This window comes from Lutjanus erythropterus, chromosome 5 (genome assembly GCF_056507025.1).
Source record: "Lutjanus erythropterus isolate fLutEry1 chromosome 5, fLutEry1.hap2, whole genome shotgun sequence".
Lineage (NCBI taxonomy): Eukaryota > Metazoa > Chordata > Actinopteri > Lutjaniformes > Lutjanidae > Lutjanus > Lutjanus erythropterus.
Window position 1 is genome coordinate 23664926 of NC_139321.1, and position 17108 is coordinate 23682033.

Genomic DNA, 17108 nt, shown 5'->3' on the forward strand with positions numbered 1-17108 from the left:
AGCTTATTCAGAAAACACTATGCGCATTCTGCTATTCTTAGAGAAATAATTATTGCAGTCTGTTAGGCAAAAATGTTTTAACACCATTTCATTATTTTGTCACCTTTTGCTTTTGTCTGTGGGTTTTACAAATATTTAGCCAATGAAAAACATTTAAAAAAAAAGCTCACAACCATACCTTATTAACTCCATTGGGTTCTCAAACTGTCAACAAAACTCCATAGCTCCATCTTGAATGAACTGCGGTGCACATGGGAGAAGTTAAGGGCTTTCTACCCAAAAGCTTATCAGGTTTCTTGTATTCTGCTTCAATAATTTTATTTTTAATTTAATTTTTGGGGATTATCTTGTCATCGTTGTAATAGGCTTAGCAATACCAAGGTATTGTAAGATGCATACCAGGGTATTTAGAAATCCCAACAGTCTGATTTCCAATTCCATGAATCATACAGACACTCCTCTTCCTATTAAACTGATCTGAAGATGCTGCACTGAAGTGATGCACAGCATAGGCCACCAGAAGTCAGTCGCTCTGCTGGTAGAAAAGCTGAGCTGAGAAAGATGGGGACTGCGAGTGGTGGGGACAATTTTTTACAAGACTAACAAAAAAGAAAAATGCTTCTGCCCCTGTTTTGGAGTGTTTTGGGTTCAGTCTGTATGATAAAAGCGCACCAGACATCTTCTTCCAACTACAAAAACAGTTAATTACTCCGGTGATTTTATTCAGCTGCCACCACCACACGTTTATCTCCATTCAGCACACTGATGTGTCGTATCCACCAAGGCAACAAGTGTCACCAGGGTCCAGAATCTGTGTAAAATTATCATCATTATTCTGTAGGACATAAGCATTTACATATTAAAACCCTACATGATTTGTCTAAGAAAGCTGAATATAAGATATTAGACACAGACCATTATAGGCAAGACAATGTCATTTTATGTTTTTTTTTTTTTTTGTCTTGTTTATTTACATAGTCATATATTGTATATCCCAGTAATATGTCAGGAACTTATGAAAAAAATGCCCAAGCCTACTTTGTAGGTATAATTTGTTGAAATCTTTCTCATTTTTGGCATCATTGGCATTTAAAGCAGAAGCAGTTAAACAGGTGGCATTTTTTTCTTTTCATCACCATGTTGTTTACAGTATATGTGGGCTTGGCTTTATGCAAATGATCAGATGTTGTGCAGACATGGAGACACAAACCCAGAAACATGGAAGTATGTAATAGAAATTCATATGAACTATATGCTCAGCTGTGACCTTTTCAGCCAGGTGTGCCGCAATACTTCCTGTGTGTGATGGAGAAATCCTTTATAATCAGTGAAGATGATGATAAGACACAGAGAGCAACTGTGTCAGATTAAAGTGTCTCATGTGGGGAGTGGAGCTAATAAGCTAAATTTTAACATGTCAAACCTAATAAAACATCATCAGGCTCATCGCCCAAAGGAGCACAATGAATTCATTGTAATAAGAGAACAGCAATGAGCAAGGCAGCTGATGCCACAGAAACCCCTGAACAAGCAAATTATAGAGGGATAATGCTAAAGATGTAGCAAATAATATACAGAAGAAATAGCAACAGATCAACAGAATTTACTTATTTGAACAGGGTCAGGAATCAAATGTATTCAAGCCACCCTATGAGCACTATTTTTAGGATATTTTCACCACCATACCTTGCCACCAGGTAGCCTTTTCCAACAAGAAACTGAAGTTACATGGCCTACGTCTGGCTCGATTGAATTTGCTGTTGTTGTGTTTGCATGACAGTGTTGTCTGTGTGTTTGCGTGCTGTCTGTCTTTTCGAGAGTTTTTTTCAAATTCACCAAAGTCACACAAAAACACAAACTAACAGATTGAAACAGATAGATCAGCAACTCCTGTGTTCTGTGAGGTAAAATGATTGTTTTTGCCAAAGGAGTTTGGTTGCTTTGGAGAGAGTGATATAATGAGCTAAAAGAGAGAGCACTGAGGTTTAGATAGTTTAAAGTTTGATATTTAATTCTTCAAGGTTCATCCTTCATACCATTTCGTCAGTTGTCTCAGTTTTCACCATCCAGTGTTTGCTTTGCAGTCCGACTGATGTTGTCTAGGTGTTATTATTTTGATGCCTGGAGCTATGAAAATCTTGCATGACTTGACCGTCAACAATAACAAGCTGAAGTTAGGGACCGTCTTAAGAGTGCATATAAAATGTTCAAGAGAACTTTTGCACAGTTTCTACAATAGTTAGACTCAGTTTAGTAGTTTGTTTTTTGATTTGTTTTGTTTTGGCTATTTTGTAAATTCCTACCACTTCTTGTATAAATGTGCCAAATACTGTAAACGGATACAGATTGAAAGTTTGCATTACACGACTACTAACAGTGTGTCATCATGCTTGATCTTTAGATTTAGCTTATCTCTGTGTGGCCCTTAACCCTGTCTTCGAATCACTCAACCAGTGTTGGCACATTAAGGCTGGTGGTGTACAGCCGATGAATCTGAATTTCTCTCTCAGTTGTTCTGGACACACTGTTTGGACAAGCCTCTCTGTAATCCCCTCGACTAGGAGTTGGCTGCTCCTGCTTTAGAGGAGATGAAGACAATGCTTCTGACTATGGAAATGTGTGCAGACTCTTTGATGCTTTATTCACTTCGGCTTTTCAAAGGACGTGTCCAGTTCCTCGGCTCCCTCACACCTTCCCCTCTCTCTAACCCTCCGCCCCCACCATGCCGGCTCTGATCGATCCAACCATGTCTCCCAGTCCCACATGTCATCTTTTTTCTTTGACACAGCTCTCCTCTCCCCACTGCTTGGTATTCTGGAGTGGGAATGCATGCACCATCGCAGATCCATCAGCTCCGATCGGCATGCTGCACCACGACTCGGGGAACTGGAGGGATGAGGAGTGAGGGAGACGGGTGGAGAGAGAAAGAGGGAGAAAGGGGGAAGGGAGGGAGGGAGAAAGGGAGAGAGGGCAGGTCACTGGCTTGTCGACATCCTTCCGGGACCAAAGCTTCAAAATGACAGGGAGAAAGAGAGAGGAATGGGAGAGGACAGGAGAAAAGGCGAGAGAAAGAGCTCCTTTTTATTTCTGAGGGGCCACTTTTGTTAATATCCATTTTCTTTGAAATCAGCCTCTCAGAGGAATTCAGGAAGCACACGAGTTCTTACACCCCATTTCCTTTAGAGCTCAAAGGATTCAATAAGCAGTATGTATTCTTGTATCCACAATAGAATAGATTTTGAGTCTAAACGCCTTCATACATGAAAACTGCGTTACATTCAAGTTCCATACTGTACTGTACTGGATGATGGAGACATCATTCATACAGAGGTGGCCAGTGAAAGTGAAAATACTTCTGTCATGAGCTCACATCACAGTGGCCCCTAAGAGAGTTTCTTTCAAACGTAGATAGGTCCTGGTAAATTACTGGGATACCCTTTCAGGCACCGCTAGTGATTTCCTATTCAGGCATGCAGTTTCATTCAGGAACATTTCTGTCTTTGGCCTTTTTGCACATGCCATGGCAATGCCAGAACAGATAAGGCAAGGGACTGGTGGTAATACAGCACTTATGACTGCCAGCCGCTTAAGAACTCAACAGAAGAAGATGGACGGATGAACTTTTAAGGAAAATGGCGGACGCGGAGGTACTTCTGTCCGGTGCTTTTGTAATGTACTTAATATTCAACAAGTTTGCAAGCAAGAGTGTGAGAAAATATCAGTACACATGAGTATCATGATATAATTTTTTCTGATACTTAATCAATTCTCAGAAACACAGTTTCATGATATCGCAAAACATGTGAGATTTATGGCAGTGATTTATTTTGTCGAACAAATGATTGCAATGTTGTCTATTTTCACTGTTCTAATTGCATATAAAATTTCGCAAAATTCTTGCCAGTACACAGCCATATTTGTATGACAACTAATGTTCTTTCAAGGTGTACTTGAATCAGAAATTCATGTTTGATACATCAAAAAGAGAGTTGTGCGGATGTCTGGAACTGTGACTCAAGTCGTTTGAGCCTTGTGATTGGTTTGCTCACTCCAGGTGAAAGCATCTTTTGTCAGTAACCATTTACATGCTTATTCCTGCATTTATACTGCTTTCATTCATGACGCAGCCATACCCACATTATCCCTGAAATGTTGCCAGATCTTGAGGTGAGGCATTACTTTTATAGATTGTCCTGAATATTGATATCTGCTCCCATTCACGCATGAACTCATGCAGGAAATGTTCCTGAACATTGACTATATTTGTGAAAAAGGGCTAAAGGAGCAATGCACTGTGCAGTATATATATATAAATCTGTTTTGTAATATTTGTAGTCAAATCAATTTGATTTATATGGTGGCTGAGACAGCTCATCTAACTGCAGCTTAAGAAAGCACATGCAAGTAGTCAAGACAAGCACAGAACAGAGCAACAGAGGAAGGATTCCAAGCAATAGCTAGAGTATGTACATGTACATAAAGTACATAATATGAATATTCAGTGCAATAAGTTAAGGGGTTTCTGACAAAACGTGCAGAGTGTTTATCCCCTCACAAACCTCTTAGAACTTAGATAATGCAAGATTTTTTTCTTTTTTGTTTTTCAATGAATGTTGCTGAATATATCCATCCATCCATCCATGAAAAGCGTCCACACTTGTAAGCCTGTGTCTGCCAACATAAAATTCATATCAGTTGAGGCTGTAGTTTAAATGTGATATACAGTATCCGCCCACAGATGTAATAGGCTAATAGAATCAGCCATTTGAAGCCGGTCATTGTGCCCCAAGGTGGGATTTCTGACTCAAGTGTTTTTCAGTAAAACTCTGTGCAGTGCAGTCCACAGACACACACACAGCTGCTCACACATTCCTCTGTAATGTATACTGTTTTTTTTTTTGTTTTTTTTTATCATCAGCTCACTTTCTTCTCTTCGGCTCTCTCATCATCCTTCTCCTTCTCCTGTCAGAGCGAAGGGAGAAGCAGACAAGCGCTGATCGTATCGATGTTGTCTCTCTTCTTCATTTATCGCTCCCTTTCTTTTTACGCTCTTCCTCTCCAAAGCCTCTCCATCCTCTCTGTGTGTTCTCCCCGATGGCTTTCCTCTACAGCAGTGCGTTGCCTTGGTAATTACCAGTTGTCTTAAACAGACAGATGGAATAAGAGAGAGTGACGGGCAATTTTCCCAGTGCCTGTTTTCCCCGCGTATGTGCACGCAACTCCTCTTTTTGCGTGTGTGTTCTGTATGCTCTCTTCTTTACTTCTCTCCATCTTTTCCACAGTCTCTTCCCTCACTCACTCTCTTCCTGTGAGTTTGCGTTTGTGCACAGCTGATGCGTGTTTGTGTGAGTGTGTGTGTGTAAGGCGGACGTGGGGAATTACCTGACAGAATGTGTTAGTCCACGATGGGAGTGGGACAGTCTCATCTCCTGCTGTTGTGTTGGCCATTTTAGATGCCAGGTGTCACTCTGGACCTCTGCAGGGGCCCCCAGGAGGGATCACTGCTGTCCCCTCCTCTCCACTCTTCTCCCTGCGTGCCCCTAACACAGCACTAGAGTAAAGGAAAGAAACTCTGAACTGTCAGGGCAAAAGAGGACGTGAAGGGTGGATGGAGAAGAGAGGGAGAGGGAAATCAAGGGAGGAACAGAGGCTGGGTGTTATGTGCTTATATCAGGGACTGACACGCATTAAAAGGATAGGTTGGATTATTTGGAGCAGGGTTGTATGAGGTTCTCATCCATAGTTAGTGTATTAGCTACAGTAGATGGCGGTCGGCAGGCCCCCAGCTTTTAGAAGCAGTAGGAGTACTGATGTAGGACGCTAAGAAATGAACTGCTGAGGACAGGGTCAGCGGAAAAACATAGGCTATTTAAGCCACCTAAAAAGTCTAAGTGCATGCTATATTGAGGATATCTTCATTGCTTTGTCTTTCCCAACGGGAAAACACTGTTATATAAGCCTAATATCACTTTGTGCAAACCAACCAGACTCCATTGGCAAAAACAGTAATTTTACCTCACAGAAAATGGGAGTGGCTGACCGACCGCTGCCTCAATCAGTTAGTTTGTTTGTGTTTTTGCCAGTGGAGTGTGGTTGGATTGGAGAAAGTGATATTTGGCTTAAATAATGGCAGTTTCCTGTCTGGAAGGGAAGGCAAGTCTGACTGCAAGGTAAAGAGATGAAAATATTCTCAGTATCACTTGAATTATTTTTGAGAGACGCTTTAAAGGGATTGTTTAAAATTCTAGAAGTGGGTTCGTATGAGGTACCTGTGCATTGTTAGTGTATTACCTACAGTAAATGGCAGTCAGCATGCCCCCAGTTTGGAGAAGCAGCAGTTTTATCTACCTACCTACCTACACCCCAGCTAAATATTCAATATCAGTTTAGGTGTACACTATATTCTGAATATTTTCATACTTTTTCTAAATGAGAAAATGCTGTTATATAAGCCATGCACATGGAAGAACATGGGAGCTGCTGATCTACCACTATTGATCACTAAGTTTGTTTGTGTTTTTGTGCGAATTTGACAGTTTAAAAGTTTAGTTCAGATTAACTGTACTCATACAGTAACAGCTGAAAACTGACAGATTTATGCAGCAGTAGACCAGAAAGTTTTGTCTCCTGTGAGATAAAATGACTGTTTTTGCCAATGGAATCTGGTAGGTTTGGAGAGAGTGATATTTGTCCTGTCAGAAAAAGCTGTCTGTCAGCAAGGTAGAGAGTGAAAATATTCTAAATATTAGAATTGTGACCCTACACTTAAACTAGGGCTGGGGGATATGGCTTGTAGTAATATCTTAATATTTTAGGCTATTCCACAATATACAACTTATATCTTGATATACATATTTTCTCTGAAATAAAATACTCACTCTAAATTGTGGAAACATATGATGGTGTGATTATGCATTGGTGTTGCTTAAGCAATCCAACAGTATATTAAGTGCGGCTGGGAAATAAAAAACAAAAATAAACAGAATGTTTAACCAAGTACCTCAATATCAATATTGCAAACTATCCCTTTAAAATGATGTCAAGAGTTCACATGCATACGTTCATGTCATTCAATGAATTTTCTCTTTCAGGCTGGTATGATCAGGATGGAGCAGGAGGAGTTTTTTATTGAGCCGGTTGAGAGGGGCGACGGAGTGATAGAAGAGGAGGAGGAGGAGGGAGGAGGAGGAAGGACACACATCGTCTATCGCTCCTCAGCCGTAAAGAAAGCGCCCATCAGCAGCGCGGCGGCAGACTACCACTCCAGAGGTCAGTCTGTGGCTCCCACTGTGCCATCCTCCACTCTTATGCACCCTTCACTGGATGCTTCACACGCACACTTCAGCACCGTGGAAATTATTTAACACCCCTGACTGCATCATTCACCCTTCATTTTAAACCAGCTTTAAGTATGAACATATTTCTTCACTTTTTGTTATCATTAATCTTCTCTGCATTGCATCTTCAAACAGACCTAGGGTCCCCTGAAGTAAATGCGCATCTTAAACCATTCTTCCCTCATGCACACCTGGTTATATAATCATATCAAACTATTGTATGCAAAGACAGTGAGTCACAGCGTGAGCATACCCTGCTGTCAAAAAGATTACACCTACACACACTCAAACACATCCTCCTGTCACTGCACTAATTTTCCAGCAGTAGAGAAGTGACATATGGAGACACACATGTTTGACTGGTAAAGGTAGCACCCTGTGTATCTTTTATAGAATTATACGCTGCTTTGGCTGCCTTAACAATTAACAGCTGGCACTCAAGGCTTTGGTTTTGCATCGTGTCTGCCTCCATTTTCCAGTCTACAGATGAAATAAATGAACTGAAACAACAAGCCGGGCTATTATTTTAGTGAAGGCATAATACTTACAGTTTGGCGTAGCATGTCGGCTCAAGGATTAGAGTGAGGGAAGACAAATGTGTATTCAAATAGGCTTTAATACTCAAGGTCTAAGCATTACCACACAAGAAATTATAGGAATTCATCTATTCATTGTTTTTATCTTGTATTCCTCCAGAATCTTACTTCTGTACAATTAAATGAGAAAAACATTTTTTTTAAACTTGATCTTTTAGCTGAACATCAAATGAATGAAAGTTTTGATCAATTTGGAAATTGGGAATATGCATATATTTGTGTTTTTATACCGGTATAACCCAATGGAACATGAAGCATCTAAGTCTCATGTTTCACCTTCAAAAGCACTTAATGATGCTTCTCACTTTCAGTAATTCTCTACAGTAAAATGAACAAGTAAAAATGCATAGAAACACATATGTAAAACTTTAACTAATCCTACACCTGCATGGAACATTTAAGGATTCACTACAACACCTAATAGCTAGGACAAAAGAGCAGATCTTATGCTTTTATTCAGTATATTACACTTGAATTTTGTGTGACATTTTATTACTCTCAAACTAACAAAATTAAATTTAATATAATAGCCATTTTAGAGAATACTACAGAGACATTATTTATATATTGGCTCGTACCATGAAATCTAGAGTGCCGGATTCAGGCTGTTTGAGGGGCAGCAGACAAAAAAAAAAGAAAAAAAAGAAAGAAATAAGAAGGGCACTTGCTGTACATGATGGGGCTCCAAAAATTAAAATGATTTTACTATATGAGTATAACCACTGCACCTCTGTAATAAAACACATATTTACTAACTATATTTCATTATTATTATATTAAAGAGAGACACTAGAGATGTACCAATACATTTTTCTTCCGTTCCAATCTGATATCTGTATTTGGATATTTGCCAACCAGAGCTCCTTATTGTTGTTGTTGTTGTTGTTACTAGTAGTGGTGGTGGTGGTGGTGGTAGTAGTAGTAGCAGATGAAGTAGTAGTATTATGTGTAAGATTACATTAGGCTAAAATTGCAAGCAAAGTAGATGTGAAAAGCATTACTCAGTTCTCAGTTCACACTATGTAGTCTAGTTTTTATAAATAAAAAACATGCGGGGTTGTGGAATTTAGATTGGAACACGAATTACACATCTGATATCCAATGACTGACCCCAATACTGATATTGGATTGGATCGGTCTCATCTCTACCACATGTGTGATGATGTCAAAGAGAATGAGGTTTATACTCTGGAGCTCAGTCAAGATTAAGGTTAGCACTTAACAGCACATGTTACCACATTTTGTGCACTAGAACTGCACCCCACGGGGCACTTTATCACATTGTCTTGCACATTTGGCCACCCTAGAGGGCACATCATGTTTTATCTACTGTAGGGGCATCCTAGAGGGCAATTTTGCCGTGTTTTTTTTTTTTAACATGGGGCTCCAAGAGGAGCAGTCAACCCCCTAGTCCTACAATAATAGATGATCATATAGTTCGAATGTCGTTGAAATACGTCCATTAAGAAGCCCACGTCCGTTACATTTTCCAAGGACTCGCCTTACCGGAAATGATGGTCTCCCTCGATTCTGCCCAGTAGTGAGCACACAACCTCTGCATGTCACCGCCCCAATGTGAAGAGCCGACCTAAAGACTTCAGATTGCTTATGCATTGCATGTGTTTGTTTTTTTTAATTCTCTAATTATTTCAACCCAGCTTTAAAAATGAAAGCCGTGAGATTGTTTGCAGTCTTAATTGACTTGTGAGTCTACTGTCCCCCCCTTCCCCACCCTGATACCACCAGTGTTGGAGCAAACTGTGTTTTCAGTATCTGCTGAAAACTTGCATGTCAGATACATTGTTGCTTTAACTTTTTGATAAAGAGCTGTATTGAAATTGTTTCATCTACCTTCTTTTTGGTATGTGAAGTCTTTGAAAAGGTACAACATAATGAAAACAGAAAAAGAGAGTAAAATATCTTAGAAAATAGGATTTTCAGCATTGTCAGCTATAATGTCAGGGGTTTAAGAACTTGGCTTGCTGGAAAAAAAAATATTACTACAGTGCATGCCTGAGGCTTGTGTCAGTAGAAGTGGCTGCCCAATCACCGTGATTGATCTGATGCCTACAAGTCAATCCATTGTGACCCTGACCGGCGCAAGAGCCTGCATCTCAACTAATCACCAAAGCAAAAATATTCTCAAAGAATGAAGTCCCGTGTGTTGCACAGGAGCGAGTCAAAGAAGCGCTTTATAACAAGTGTATGGCAATAGATGTGATCTGTGTCTTCCTATTCTGAGCAGTTGACTTGAGAATGTCTAATAATATACAGAGAGAGAGAGAGTTTCCATAGGAACACCCAGCGAGGACAGACTGCATTAGAGTAACACAGATCTGCTCCCACTGTTACTGATACCTGGCAGTACATCCACACACACACACACACACACACACACACACACACACACAACCACAAGCACTACACATACATGCTGAAAAAAACTATATTGAAAGTCACACACACATACAGGATGTAACCACACGTGGCTTACATAGCTCCCTTGATCATACATTTACACTTCTGAACACACATACGTGGAACACAGACACACAGACTCACACACACACACACACACACACACACACACACACACACACACACACACACACACACACACACACACACACACCAACACATCTCACTGCTCCTTGTTGCCTTTGAATCTTTCTTTCTAATGAAGAGTGGGGTGCAGATCAATAGCGTAGGATAGAACAGGCCACAGTTTGTGTGTGTGTGTCTGTGTGCATGCATCTATGGCGTGGGCATGAGTTCTGTGGTCGTCTGGCTTTGAGTGCTGGGATTTTCAAGGCTAAGCAGACAGACAGACTGACAGACAGACAGACGAGCAGGCATGTGCTGCTCCCAGTAGCATTTGATGTGGATCTCTCTCTCTGTTTCTCTTGTCTTTCTCCTTTTTATCTTCGTCTTTGCTATTCTAGACCACAACATTATGTAAACACAGGTTTACCTTCCAGTTGTTACATCACATCACTGTAATATCACAGCCACACAGACACATAGGAAGCACATTATAGATCCTACACTCCTGGAAATAAGGGTTCCAAAAGAGTTTTTTTTTTCCTGAAGGGCTGAGGTTCTACCAAGAACAGAACAGAACAGTAGGGCCATTTTTTGAAGAAGCTGTTTTCAGGGCTCCTTGAACTCCTTGAAGAACTCTTTCGTCAAGGGTTCTTTGTATCTAGATAAAACCCTTGGAATGTAAAGGGGTTCTTGATAGAACCCTCTGGGAAGGTTGTAGATGAAACCCTTGGAATATAAAAAAAAGGTTTTCAGTAGAACCTCCTGGTCTTCTCCACCGATCCAGACATGGATGTTGCTTGATGGTTGTGCATTGTGCAATGCCTTTTGTTGACACCCATGATTACAATGGTTTGGACCAAGGTTTCAAGGTTTTTCAAATGGAACCAATTCAAGAACCAGAGCCTATTTGGCAGAAAAAGACCCCAAGTGGGTTCTAGATAAAAGCCCTTAGAATACAAAAGGGTTGATGGTTGAACTCCTTTAGTGGGTTCTTGTTAGCACCCTCAGAAAGTGGACATAGGTCTTATCCACCAGTATGCAACCACCCTGCACCTAATTTTGAACCAACTGGAACCAGAAAAGTTGGTTCCAACTTGGAACCAAATAAAGGTTTGCCTTGGGCATCAAAGTAGGTGTGTCATGTTCTACAGGTTGTTGTTTATTGTGCATCACCAAAGACTGGTGAAAGACTGGTTCACTAGATAGCACCAAGGTTCCAAGAATCTTGAATGGAAGTGGTTCAAGAACCAGGGTTAAGTTGGTGGAAAAGGGCCCTGAGGTTTCTGGGTGCAACCACTGTACCATAGAAGGGTTCTCCTTTAGAACCTCTCGTAGACTGTTCTGGGTGGACCCTTTCACAGATGGCTCGAAGTATTTCTGTTGGGTTCTAGTTAGGACTTTTTGAAAGGGTCCCAAGTCGCCCCTTCATAAAAGGGTTTACCAGGAACCAAAAAGGGATTTCGCATGGGGACAAGCCCAAAACACCCTTCGTGATCCAATTTAGTTCAATTCACTAGATTTATTGGTATGACAGCATAAAATACAACTTTCACATAGTAAACAAAATAAACAACAATTATGATTCTACATAGCACTTTTGTTTCTAAGAGTGTCCTGCCTTTACACCCCCCTCTCCTCTTTTCTTCCTTATTCCCTAATTTTATACCTTCTCAGACAATCACTCCCTGTTGTAGATCAATCAGGGACATTAGCGAATTAATTAATAATCAATCAATCATTTCTGAAGATTGCCTGCACCAAGCCTGCTTAATTCACAGCCAGTTATTGGATGTTGGACTCATTTCCTGGCTAAAGACAGAGGGAAGGAAGTTATATTTAGCAAGGTAATAGAGGAGCTCAAGAAAGAGAGAAAGAGAGATGAAGAAGGAGCGAGATTGATCGGTTTCTTACACCATAAGCTGAGGAGGTGTGAATCAATGTCCTAAGTGGAGAGAGCAAGCTTTATTATTAATGTGGCACATTCGTCAATTAATCGCTGCGGCGATAGAAAACGAAGGATTGCCATTCATTTTTTTGCTGGGCGGACAGAGCTCCATTCCTCAATCTGTCTTTTCTTCCACCCCTCACAATTTCATTTCATCCCTTTCTTTTGATCAATGTCTTTCTATTCTGCTAATTTCATTTCCTTTTCCTGACTTTCCGCTTTTTCTCTGGGTGTAGCTTCACTTGCTGTGTTTTCTGCCCCAAACAAACTCTCTCTCATCTTGCTCTCTGGTGTCTGCAGACGTTTATTTTTTTTTTTTCTTCTCTGAGGCTGGACACTGAGGGTGGGGTTTAGTATTTTGTCTAGTGGGACTGGACTGTCTGTGTGGGAGTGTTGCTTCAGCTGCATGTCTACAAACGTGTGTGTGTGTGCCAGTGCAGTGTTGTGTCCAAGGTACTGAGACATGCCCAAACAGATGGACTACCAGAGGGCTTTTTCCCATAATCCCCCTCACCTAGTCTGCTATCTGGACCAAACTCCCACATAAATATTGTGCACAAAAGTCACTATTTGTGTTTAGGACGTCTTTTCCTACCAAGGTTGTCAAATGTATCAAAGTATCAATACTTTTTCAATAACAGGTGTTGAAAGACAATACAGTATTAACATTTGATGGCTGGCCAAAGCTGTAAAAAGTATATTTAAATGCTCATTCAAGACAACAATTCAGTTAAGTCTTTATTATTCCTGAAATCTGTCTTGCAGCAGCAAAACCAGACATAGTTCAATGACTTTTCTTGTGCCAGCTCTGTGTGCAGATTGTTAATTTAAACAACAATAACAACAAAAAACATCAACAATGAAAAAAGCGAGGACTTTTTATGTTTGCTTTGGGACCAAAAACGGATATTGACTTTTAAAAACTAGTATTATATTGAAGTTTAAAATTCTGGTATCACAATACAACTGTCATGGTTTTGGGTTTCATTTTTGTTATTTCCTATTTTATTTTGAAAGAGTCGGTCTTATGTGTTTTAGTTGGTTTTACTTCCAGACTTTGTCATTTTTACAGCCCTTTTTAATTAATGTTTGTTTCACCTGTGCTTAATTAGCAACCTAATAATAATAATAATGATATTAAAACAGAGCATTTAAACAAGACAAGACATTAAAAAAAATCTAAAGTTATGCCTGTATATTCTCTTAAATCAGACTTCCATGGCTAGACCATCACTGAAATTGTCCTGAAAAATTATCACTAGAAAAGAGCAGGAACCCTGCTAAATTCATGGACACACAGTAGATTGTAGAATTGTGTTACAGAAATGTAGTCCTTTGCAGCTGACTTGTTTTCATTGACATTTCAGAGATCTGTATTGTTCTCAGGGCAGAAAGGCTCCCTGCAGCCTCTGGGGCAAAGCCATTGCAATTAGCTGGTGGACTGACACTGGGAGGAGGACTGAGGCGGCTACACACGACCCCATGCATCTGCACAAAGCCAGCATTTGTTTTACCTGTCAGGCGCTGCTCTTCTGTGCTGTTTTGTGTATTTTGTGGTGTTCTGTGTTGTGCTTTGCTGGTCTGTGCTGATGTGAGCTGTTGTGAGATCACTGTTGTTGGTGTGTGCCACGTTGCACAGCACCGATACGATGACGCATCTGAGCTGAGAGGAAGTTGGAGGGGGTCAGACAGAGGCCAGTGGTGCTAGTCACTGTGGCTTAATGTCTGCCTTTCGCATCCAGAAAATGAAGGGGACTCCCTCGAGTATCCACTCTCTTTCCGTCTCTCTATGTCTCGCCCTCACTCTACTCCTTTCTCCCTGTTCCGTCTCTGCTGGTGTGACACAAGGATAGTCATATGGTGCAAGGGTTTTTAAAAGGAGACTCGTGACTAAGCACTTAGAGATGAGAGAGCACACACACACACACACACACACAAACACACACACACACACACACACACACACAAACACAAATGGCCTGAACTCATCTTCAGTATGTAACGGGGGTCCCAGCAGACACTTTGCAGTGCAGCGTGCCTCTTGTTGGAATCCCAAATAGCCTCCTGAATATCCCAGAAAGGTGACATTCTTCTGATGTTTATTATGAGGCGTATTTAAGGGATTGTGCTAAGAATAAACTCTGAAGGACCAGTGCGTAGGGTTTCATGACATCCAGCAGTGAGCTTGCAGATTGCGAAAACTTTGTCTCGCTCTCCCCTTTCAAACATGTTCAAGAAACTATGGTGGACGCGAAACGCAGAAGGCTGTATCTAGAGTCAGTGTTTGGTTTGTCCATTTTGGACTACTGGAGAAACATGGTGGTGCAACATTTGCACTTTCCCGTAGCTGCAATTCAGGTGGTTGTATAGTGATTCCAAAGGTCAGCCAACTTTTCTCATTGTTGTGTAATTGAAAGGTTTTTTGGATGGATCCCTTCAATAATAGGCTGCTTTATCTTTGCTAATAATATTTTCTATGTTATTGAATGAATATTACATTTTGGAAAAAACAAACAAACAAAAAGATCAACCTATAATTTGGCGGGCTTCCTCCCTGTGATTGTCTGAACACTACAGTAACAAACAGGACATTTCCTCTAGTCGTACTTACACAATCAGGTCCTTAAAAACACAGTTCATCTCATTTCTAACTGCCATCATTTCTAATTTCCATTTCCATTACCTGGTCCAGGTCACTTAAACAAAATATTCTCATTCCTGCAGCTTCTTCACATTTGCCCAAAAGCAAAACTGACTGTCTTAGCCCTGGTCTGAATGAAACCAGGAGCCGTCTGCCCTGAGTGGCTTTAGGCTGCTGTTTAAAGCTCTTAAACCCAATAGTTGTAGAGGAGAATTCCTTCACTGTATATGTCTATGTAAACAAAGTCATTTGCCAAGGCTTGTCTGTGGTTGAGCATTTTTAGCATGGAAAACCCAATGCTTAGCGGCAAATTCCACAATTCGGAAACATAAACTTAGTGAACCATTATATGGTGGATAAATATGGGCTGTAAAGCTGAAAATAGCAGTCCAGTCTGTAAGTGTAGTCTATTCAGGAAAAGAATGTGTTAACTGGAGAGCATTCAATTAAAACTTATATGGGATCCAACGTCTGAAAAGAAATTTCATTTTCTTTTATCAAAAGCAGAAATCTTGTAATAATTTTGCTTTAGTATGACACTGATTTGTTTGGTTACACTTTATTTACGCTGTCATAACCGTATCATGAGACCTGTCAAGAACATGAAGGCCAATAATGTCCTTGTTATGACAACTTTGATATTATCAAACTTAAAGAAAATGTTTAGCTTTATGTTTTAACATTAAAGTAAACTATTATATTTGGTTGTTTTTGTCATGAGACCATTATAAGTTTGTCATGAATATTTTCCTTGACCTCAGGTAAAGTGGTGCATTTTGTTGTGTTATAAAGATGTCATTAAGTCTTATTACACTGTCAAATGCTTCTGTAACTGTGTAATTAAAATTTCTCGGACCTCAAGGAAATTGGTACCATTCAAACTTGTCATGAAGATGTTATTAAATGTTATAAGGCCAGGTTGACTACAGAGAACAGCACCAAGGTGACTTACTTTCCCCCAACACTATATAAGCCCCATGAACCAACACAAGAACAGCGCCGCCCTCCCCAACGGTCAGATACAAATGTACCTTCAGTGACTCTCTCAATTCAAATCAGTCCAGCAGATCACGTCAGCACACTTCAGTTCTAACAGCCCGATACAGAAGAAAAAAATATAAATAATAATAATAATATAAATATCATCCTGTCACTGTCCGCTGTCTCTGATGGCTCAAGCATTTCTGGACATGTCCAATAAAGCTGCTAGATGGAGCGTCCATGTTTCAGGTCATTTTCATATTCTCGTGGTGTTTGACACTGAGATAGCCGAGTGGACACGCCCCCAGTGTTTCCGAGCAAAGAAAATGCCTAATTTTTTCATGATTTTTAGACATTATTTTATATATAAGCGATTTTTTTGATCATTCAAATTTGGCGGGGCCGTTAATGCCACATGTCTCTGTGATGTGACAAACTCAAAACACATTTATTGTTGCTTTTGCTTTACAAACTTAAATGATGACAGGCATAAACATTAGTAAAGACTCCTTCCTGTTCATGACATGTGTCATGACATGGTTATGACTGTGTTACATTTTATTTTGCAGGAGTGTGCAGAAGACTGTCAGTCTATAACAGGCTATAACAAGATACTGGTCTCAGATGAGCTAGTTCACTTTTGGCCACACCGTCACAGCAGCTGCGCATTTCAGGTCGGCAGAGCAGCAGCACTGCACCGTGTTTCACAGCTTGCATCACATATGGAACATGTGTTTTATGTATGTAATAATGTGTAATGCTATATAATTATATTGGTGTTATATTGGGCAACAGGGATCCAGTGTGGGTCAGCAGTGTACTTTAGTGCATACCTGCATTAAATACTCTCACATCTCACATGCAGCCAAACCTACACACAAAAGAACAAACACATACACAGGTGCAACATACTCTCACATGTGTGCTCTGTACACACACACACACACACACACACACACACACACACACACACACACACACACACACACACACACACAGTATATATGTGTGAACGGGTGCTGGCCCAGGTGTGCCTCTGGGAGGAAATTACAGTGTTAGGAGGG

At 40.4% G+C, this 17108-nt stretch overlaps 1 protein-coding gene across 2 annotated transcripts in view; it reads left to right on the forward strand.

Annotated features, from left to right (window-relative positions):
* Positions 1–17108, forward strand: part of LOC146326927 (A disintegrin and metalloproteinase with thrombospondin motifs 2-like) — a 151202-nt gene that overhangs the window by 65306 nt on the left and 68788 nt on the right. For both annotated transcript variants that reach the window (XM_084719291.1, XM_084719292.1), the window contains exon 3: positions 7092–7269. In XM_084719291.1, coding sequence (XP_084575417.1) covers positions 7092–7269 — 178 coding nt within the window. The remainder of the gene's footprint in view (positions 1–7091; positions 7270–17108) is intronic.